At 39.2% G+C, this 9,552-nt stretch overlaps 1 protein-coding gene across 1 annotated transcript in view; it reads right to left on the reverse strand.

The window, feature by feature from the left end:
- Positions 1-4,186, reverse strand: part of SCTR (secretin receptor) — a 105,708-nt gene extending 101,522 nt beyond the window's left edge. Inside the window, exon 1 of the mRNA XM_044669139.1 lies at positions 4,112-4,186. Coding sequence (XP_044525074.1) covers positions 4,112-4,174 — 63 coding nt within the window. The 5' untranslated portion in view covers positions 4,175-4,186. The remainder of the gene's footprint in view (positions 1-4,111) is intronic.
- Between the last annotated feature and the right edge of the window lie 5,366 nt (positions 4,187-9,552).

Below are 9,552 nucleotides of genomic sequence, written 5' to 3' on the forward strand. Positions count from 1 at the left end.
GAAGGAAGGAAGGAAGGAAGGAAGGAAGGAAGGAAGGAAGAAAGGAAGGAAGGAAGGAAAGATGTACATTTGTTATGTAGAAAACACTGTTAAACACTGGACATACAAACAGAAAAGCGGAGAGTTAGACACGCTCTAAGGGAGCTCACATTCTAATAGGAGAAGAAACATTTATGGAAGGTTTCAGCTGTAAACCATATAGAAAGGCTCTGTGGTCCTTGGGGTATAGCAGTAAAGCATCTGGTAATGCTTCTTTCTTCATATCATTTCCATTAACAAAGACATTTTGGATTTCCGACATTGAATTCCTTGACAGTACTAAGAACTTTCAATAATAAGAAAATTGTTTTCCAGATTTTCAGTAGTTGTGGCAGCTGGAGAGTCCTTGGCTGCTGTACCTAGTAGAAGAAGCTAGATCAATCTCCACAAAGGTTATCTCCCTGGTGGACTGGAAGGAAGGCCATTGATCTGGTTAGGGATGAAGGTTTGAAGCAGGGGTCCGCAACATATGGCTCTCCACCTCCCGACCAGCCAGTCCAGGCAGAGCCCCAGGATGTGTCCCAGGGGGCCCTTCAGCCCCTGCCCCATATTCCAGCACCTTCTGTCTCCATCCTCCTCCTTCCTCCTCCTTCCGCAGGCGTTTATGGCTCTCACTGCCAAAAAGGTTGCCCATCGTTGGAAGGTTGCTGATATTCCCAAAGCTCTTATTACACTTAACTGCCCATGGATAGCATAGTCATCTTATCAGTATTTACAAGTGGTTCTCCTACATTACTCCTTCTATGTATTTCTTCATAACTTGATAAGTACTGGATATAGTGTTGAAAACCAAAAAAGTATGCTTTATTATTTTTTACCAGCAGCACCTTGGAGACTATAGAATTGAAGAATTAGAAAGGATCTGAGCAGTCCTCTAGTCCAGTCTCCACCCAAACAAAATATGGAGGACATTTTAAGCTATTCTCATTCTGAATATCTACATTACATTCTTACTCCACTTTGTCCTTTCCTTCTTCCTTGAGAAGTGAATCACTATGACTATCTCTTCTGGAAAAAAGACTTGTAGTTTAACCAAGGAAACTTTGCCTCTAATGACCTTTTAGAAAGAATTTTCAACCCTAGTTTGTTGTTGGGGTGGAGGGAAATGAGTATCAGCTCCACATAGATTTCCCATTTATTTAAATTCACTTTGGAACCTATAACCCCATGGGGAAAAAAAAAAGCAAATAAACAGTAGTATATAAGAACTCCCTAAACCACTGTACAATGGCAAAAGCTAAGGAATTTTCCATTCAATTTAATTCAGTTCAACAAATCTTTATTAAGCATGATCTCTATTCTAGTCAATGTGAACATAAATAAGTATAAGGCACTGGGGCGGCTAGGTAGTACAGTGGATAGAATACCAGGCCTGAAGTCAAGACCCATCTTTCTGTCAAATCTGACCTCTGATGCTTACTGGTATGTGATCCTGGGCAAACCGCAACCCTCAGCTTCCTCATCTAAAAATGAACTGGAGATGAAAATGGCAAACCACTCTAGTATTTTTGCCAAGAAAACTCCAAACAGGCTCATGAAGAATCAGTTACAACTAAAATAACTAACCAACAACAAAATGGCTATTTTTTCTTTGGAAGACCTCATAATCTAGTTGGAGAAATTATTTAATACTCATGAAAACATTAAATAGCAATGAAACAATATGAGTAAGTATCCCAATATCCTCCCCATTAAGTTGGATAAACTGCTGTAATAAAAAGTGTGGCATATTGGACTAAGCAGGAGATCTGAGTTATGATTCTGACTGTTTTAAGTCCTTAAAGTTAGAAAGATCCTTAGAGATAATTCAACATTCTAATACTCTCATTTTACAGACATGAAAATAGAAGCCCAAAGGAGTGGAATGGTACTTGGTTACTTGCCCAGGATCACAATTAGTGGCTGGGCACTTCAGCAACCCAGGCCTCAGTTTCTTCATATATAAAATGCTAGTAGGTGGGCATTTAGATCATTTGGAAAGTCCCTTCCAGTTCTGATTCCCTGTGAAGATAAAGGCATCATTTTATAATTTGGTCTGGAGCTTATTCCTGACATAATAGAGAAGATTTGCTTTCCTACTTGGGATATAAAACTAAAATTGTGCTTTAGTCTTCTATCTTATTCATTTCCTCTGTACTGAAAAGAAAAGCAGATTTAAAAAAATCTTTTTATTAATAGAATCCACAATGTGCTTTCAACAATATCTCTCATAATGTGATTGTCCAAAATGGCTTAAAAGAGAGACTTTGATGGATAGAGCTATAAACCTTAGTAGTTTATTGTTTGTTAAAAGAGTGTCTACTTCCTAAATTATTACCAATGTCATCTAATGTTTTATTTTGTTTAGTTGAGCTTTGTTTCTGTTTAAAATGGTTTCCATTTATCTAGCAGTAGGTCTTGGTATATTAATAGCATTTGTGGTTCAGCTTTCTTCAGTGTGTATCACTCAAGACATATCATCACATATGTCTTTGAATTCTTTATATTCATAGGTCATTCTAGCTCTGAATCTCTAAACGTGATAGCTTAGATATCCCCAATTAGTCTCCAATGATAGAAAACCTGATGTAAACAGTCAAGAAGGAGATGTGGAGGCACCAAGGTTAAAGATGACCCCTTATCAAATATCATGCTGACTTGGACAAACCATTGTTCCATTTTAAATTCCCTATTGGGTTTTGCTGTTTTGAATCACCCTAACTCATCTACTGAAGTATTTTGTTTTTTGAGGTGGGTTTTGTTGTTTGCTTGTTTGTGTCAGAGGGAGAGGGAAAAGGGGAAGGAAAGGGGGAGATAGAGAGACAGACAGAGAGAGAGAGAGAGAGAGAGAGAGAGAGAGAGAGAGAGAGAGAGAGAGAGAGAGAGAGAGAGAGAATATATGTGTATTCAGTTTGAGAATCAGCAGAAATGTTATGATGACCTCTCTCCATTTTCACTGAAGAGTGGGGATGGGAGGTGGTGGGTATTTGGCAAGTAAGCTTAATCAAGGTTGCAGGTGAGCTGAAAACATTAACCAGAACAGCTTTGCATGACTGATTTCTGCAAGAATGTCACAGACATGCCAACTTAAAAAAAAAAAAAAAAAACACTTTCCTGGCATAGAAATTGACATTGAAGTTATTGATCGAGTTTGCCCTTTGGGGGTTCTCTCATACTCATCCATAGAAGAGACAAGGTCAAAATTTACTGCAAGAAGACTGAGTGAAAAATCAAGAAAGACTTTCCTGGATGTCAGGGTTCTAAGCTACTAAGATGAGGATTCTTGTACTTTCGTGACTTTTCTGAATAGAGTGCAATCTTTATTATGAAATGATTTGGGATTCCAGTGCTTCCTTAGTAGAATAGGTCTCCAAGCTATGGGAGCCAATGAATAGAGAACTATTGGTTAGCCTTTACTGGCACTGATTAATCACTTTGCTTATCAAACTCCACATGGTGAAGCAGGCAAATTCATCTATGAGAGAAGAAAAAAGCGTCCTTTCACACCAACCTGGGCTTTCTCATACTTTCTGGCTGCTTCTTAGAGCCAATTTGTTCAGGCTAAATGTTGCCCTGAAGGTTCATCAGCGTGCAAGTCAGTCAAAGAGAAAGATTTATTTAAAGTGAGGAGAGGGAGAGAGGAGCAAAAAGAGGGGAGAAAGAGCAACAAGAAAAGGAGAGCAAGGAAAGATAGCTAGAGAAAGGAGAGGATTAGGAAGGAGGGGGTAAAGCAGAGGAAGAAAAAAAAGAGGTGGAGAGAAAGAAACGGAGGACAAGGGGGAGAGAAAGAAAGGGAGAAATGGAGAGGGAGTGGATAGGAGTATGACTAAAAACGTAATCTTGTGGCCTTTTGACAAAACACACTGGCGTCAAACCAAGATCTAGTGTTTCTTTTTTACCCAAATTCAAAACTACTCGGGGTGCTAAAAGTTTCCCAAACCAGTTACCCAACTTTACCAGCCGGGTGCTTTTTGCCCAGGCTGCAGGGTTGCCAAATAGAAGTATGGAATCCCATCGAAAAGGGTGGGGCGGGGGAGGTGGGAGGAGAGGGGGTGAATCCTTTTTGACTGAGGAAAGCAACGATGGCACTTACGGTTAGCGCAGCCCACGAGAAGATAATCACCCACAGGTTGTTGGTCTGCATGGTGGTGGCCATAGACTTGCACAGGCAACCAGTCTCATCCCCGAGGGGAGGTCACCAACAGCTGCTACCTGACCTCCGGCTATTCGCATGAGTTCACTTTCCCCACCTTGTTCCCGGGCGGAGAGAGAACAATTCTGTCCGGGGCGGCATGCCTGGGCCACTAGCTGAGCCTGTCCCAGCTCCAGGAGGTTCTCTGGGCAGCGCTGGGATTCTGTGGCTCCGCTGGCCCCAGCTGCCGCGGTTCAGTTACGCCTCTTGGCCCATTGATAAGGAACGCCGCGCAGAGACGTCAGTGGCCAGTCACCGCAGCGGGCTCAACCTATCAACCAGTAAAGACCGCAGAGAGCTTAGGAGGGAGGGAGAGAGGAGGGCAAAATGATGGAGCCCCTTCCTGCAAGACAATCAATCTCCCAGGGGGAATGGCTCTGTCGGAAGCACAGGCTGTCCCAGCCTCTGTCGCTCCAAGTTTTGAAGGAGGGGTAATGAATAAGATTTAAAACGAGAAGGAATCTTGGAAATCAATCTAGTCTGAAACCTTTCATTTTGCAGGTAAGGAGACTGAGACCCGCAGAGGCCAAGTGACTTCTTGAAGATCACTAGCAGAACTAGTTTGAACCCAGTGCTTCCCTCCACCCCCCCTTTACTTTTGATCACGTAGCCTCTTAGGAAGACCTACTTTCCTTTCTCTTATGAAGACCACCGACCTTCCTATTTGGATGCCCAGAAAATCTACTAATATCTAATATGGAGTCTGGAGAACTGAGCACTACTTTCAGGTATCTCTCTGTGATACTTCTTGTTCTTTTTAGGCAAATCACCGCATTGCATCTCAGTTTCCTTATCTGTCGCACACAAGGATAACTGCTCCCCAACTTCTAATGGTGTGAGGATAGAAAAAAAAAGAAAGAAAAGAGAGAAGAGGGGAAAAAGAAGAGAGAGAAGAGGAAGAGGGAGACGGATAGGAATCATGGCATGTTAAAGCATGAAAGAACCACAGAAATTAGTTTATTCAAATCCTTTATGTTAAAGATGGGAAAACTGAGGTCACAAAACTTGAATGACTCCCTCATATTTTCTAACTTCAAGTCCTGTGCCTTGAGATGGGGATTTCGGGGCAGCTAGGTAGCACAGTGGATAGAGAGCCAGGCTCAGAGTCTGTGGGTTCAAATACAGCCTCAGACACTTCCTAGCTCTGTGACTGGGAAAATCATTTACCCCCAACTGCCTAATCATTACTGATTGCTCTTTTGCCTTAGAATCCATGATTCTGAGACAGAAGATAAAGGAGGGAAAGAGCAAAAGAGATATATGGAGAGAGAGAGAGAGAGAGAGAGAGAGAGAGAGAGAGAGATATTAGGGTTGAAGGGAATGGGAAGAGATATGACAGGAATAAAGACTGGAAAGAGGAATGAGGCAAAAAGGAAAAGGGGGAAGAGAAAAAAGAAAGCAGGGTGAAAGAGGGAGACAGGAAAAAAAGGTTTGAAGGAAGGGAGCAGAACCAATGAGGAATACAAATATATCTGTGAAAGCTATTTTGGGGGACCAATTGTCCAGACAGAATAGGAAAACTCAGGATATATGGTCATATTGCCCAAACCCAAGTTATATTGGAAATTCATGGTACCAAAATTAGAAAGAAAATTAGAAATTAGGAAGGAAAAAAATTCAATAGTTTCATTTTATTCATCCTTCTCATAATTCTAAGAGATCTGCAACAAACAGGGAACCACAAGCTTTGATTAGATAGAGAATCAAGCCAGAAATCAGAGCCCCGTTGTGTCACTTTGTCTCAGTTTCCTTATTTATTTCATTTCAATTCAATTAAATACTTGCTACATGCACAGGACTTTGCCAAGGGTTACGGGAGATGCAGAATTTAGATAGGGAGCCATCTCTGGCACTATAGAGTTTATAATTTAGTTAGAATCTAGTAAATTTGTAAAATGAAAGGGTGAAATAGCTGAATAGAATTTAATTAGGGTGGAGCATACAGGGTGGGGTTTGTAACTGGGAGTGAGTCTGAACATAAACCTTTCAGCCAAATGCTAAACAGATTAAATTAACTTTATCTTCAGGTGCCAAAAAAAATCAAACAAAAGACTCTTAGCTTTATTAGCAGTAAGCTAATGTATTATTGATGAGCCATAAATAATGGGGAGAATGTGATTTTAAAGGTATTAAGTGTGACAAGTTAATGAGTTCTTTATAGCCAGGGGAAATTTATACACTCCAAAAATTGAAACTAGCCTTCTCTAGGAAGCACAACTTTTTCTTTCAGTCCCTTGTTTTCTCTCCCACATTTGTCTGAATCTCTTCAATATTAATGAGAATTAATTTTCCTAAAATCAAGTTTGTCATATGGCCAAAGGAGAAGACCAAACAAAAATGTCTACTGCCTAAGGAAAAAGGCAATGTTTTTAGGGAGATAAAATTGTGTATTCCAGTTAGGTGGCACAGTGAATAGAGTGTCAGGCCTGGAGTTCAAATCCAATCCCCAGAAGTTTACTAGCTGTGAGATTCTGGGCAAGTCACTTAACTGTGTTTGCCTCAGTTTCCTCTTTTGTAAAATGAACTGGGGAAGAAAATGGCAAACCACTCTAGTATCTTTGCCAAGGAAACCCCAAATGGGACCATGAGGAGATGCACATGACTGAAAATGGCTAAACAACAACAAAGTACAGTATTTTGCAAAATTCAAAACACTATAGATAACTATTGCCTTTACTGGCTTGGAGCAAAAGATTGTCAAATTTCCCTTATGATTTTGATCTAAATGACAGTAAACCTATTCCTATTGCCAGAGTATGTCCACATATTAGGAACTATTCTCTCACTTCTCTGTGAATGTTCTATATGCTAGGTAGCTGAGTAGTACAATGAGCACTGGACTGAGAGTAAGGAAGACCTGTATTCAGTATCTGTGAGATCCTGGGGAAGCCACTTAACTTTTACCTATCTGGGTTTCCTCAACTGTAAAATGGGAATAATAACAGGACCTACTTCAGCAGGTTGTAAAATGCTTAGTACAGTGCCTGACCCGCAGTAAATACTATGTAAATACTTGTTCTGTTCTCATGTTTTTAGAACCCTCAGTTTCTTTCTAGGCTTAACTCAGGTGCATTGTCCCATGGGAAGCCTTTCCTGATTCCCTTTGCTATCAATGCACTCCTCTTCCTCTTTAAATTATCCTGTTTTGGCCTATTTTCATAAGTGCTTATCTCCCCAGCTCCTTGAATATGAAAGGAAAAGAGAGCCCATTGATTCAGGAATGAATGAACCATTTCAGTGGAGAAATGACAAATAAAGAGGCTGCTTTGGGTATTGTGCAGAGGACCAGAATCCAGATGACTTGGATTCAAATTCCTTCTTTGGCATATATTGATTATATGACTTAGAGCAAGTTATTTAACCCTCTCTCTCTCTCTTTTTTAAAAAAAAACCATTAACTTCTGTGTATTGGCTCATAGCTGGAAGAGTGGTAAGGGTGGGCAATGGGGGTCAAGTGACTTGCCCAGGGTCACATAGCTGGGAAGTGTCTGAGGTCGGATTTGAACCTAGGACCTTCCATCTCTAGGCCTGACTCTCAATTCATTGAACTATCCAGCTGCTCCCAACCCTCTCTTTTAAAAACAAACAAACAAACAAATCCTTACTTTTCATCTTAGAATCAATACTGTGTATTGAAAAGCAATAAGAGATAGGCAATAAGGGTGAAGTGATTTGCCAAGGGTCACACAGCTAGGAAGTGTCTGAGGTCAAATTTGAACCCACAATCTCCTCTCTTTAGATCTGACCCTCAATCTATTGAGCCACTTAGCTATTCCCACGTTATTAAACTCTCATTGTAACTCTTTATGACTGAAAACTGTTGATTAGAGAAATGCAAATTAAAACAACTCTGAGGTACCACCTTACACTTAGCAGACTGACCAATATGGCAGCAAAAGAAAGTGATAAACGTTGGAGGAGATGAGGCAAAATTAGAACGCTAATACACTGCTGAATTGGAGTTGTGGATTGGTCCAACCATTCTGGAGGGCAACTTGGAACTATGCCCAAAGGGTTTTAAAAGAATGCTTGCCCTTTGACCCAACCATACCACTGCTAGGCTTGTACCCCAAAGATAATAAGAAAAAAGTCTTGTACAAAAATATTTATAGCCTCGATCTTTGTGGTAGCAAAAAACTGGAAAATGAGGGGGTGTCCATTGATTAGGGAACGGCTGGACAAATTGTAGTATCTGTTGGTGATAGAATACTATTGTGCTGAAAGGAATAATAAACTAGAGAAATTCCATGTGAATTGTAAAGACCACCAGGAATTGATACAGAGTGAAAGGAGCAGAACCAGGAGAACCTTATACACAGAGACAGATACATTATGGTACAACTGAATGTAATAGACTTTTCTACTAATAGCAATGCAATGATCCAGGACAATCCAGAGGAATTTAGGAGAAAGAATGCTATCCATATCCAGAGAAAGAACTGTGGAAGCAGAAATGCATTAGAAAAATATGTGATCATGGGTCAATGGGGAAATGATTGGGGATGTAGACGCTAAACGACCACCCTAGTACAACTATCAATAATATGGAAATAGGTCTTGATCAATGGCACATGTAAAACCCAGTGGAATTGTTCATTGGCTATGGGAGGGGGGTGGGAGGAGGGGAGGGAAAGAACAGGAATCATGCAACCATGGGAAAATATTATAAATTAATTAATTAAATAAAAAATTTTAAGATATGTGATTGATCACTTGGTGCAATAGGGATATGATTGTGGTTTTGATGTTAAAGGATCACTCTCCTGCAAATATGAATAACACAGAAATAGGTTTTAAACAATGATACATGTATAACCCAGTGGAACTGCTTATCAGATTCAGGAAGGAGGAAAGAAGAGGGGGGGTGGAAATCATGAATCATGTAACCATAGAAAAATATCCTAAAGAAAAAAAAGAGAAAAAAGGCTAAAAACTGTTAATAATTGCTGGTTTCCTTTAGTAGTTTTATGATTATATATATTATAAATTACACGCAATATATAAATTGAACTATATATAATATAAACACATAATAAATTATACATAAATACATAAATGTATTGTTATATAGAAATATTATAAATTATAATTTTAAATATTTTATATGTAATATATAAATATATCAATTATATATTATACAAAGTTATTTAAATTGTATATAAAGATGTAAATAATACATAAATAGTATGAATGATATATAAAGATATATGTAATATATTAAATTTTATGTAAGATATAATATACAAATATATGTTACATATTATATATAAATTATGTGAAATAATTTATATTATATAAATTAATATAATTAAACCAATGAAACTTGGCTAAGAAATGAAGAG

Source organism: Gracilinanus agilis, chromosome 3 (assembly GCF_016433145.1).
Source record: "Gracilinanus agilis isolate LMUSP501 chromosome 3, AgileGrace, whole genome shotgun sequence".
Taxonomy (NCBI): Eukaryota; Metazoa; Chordata; class Mammalia; order Didelphimorphia; family Didelphidae; genus Gracilinanus; species Gracilinanus agilis.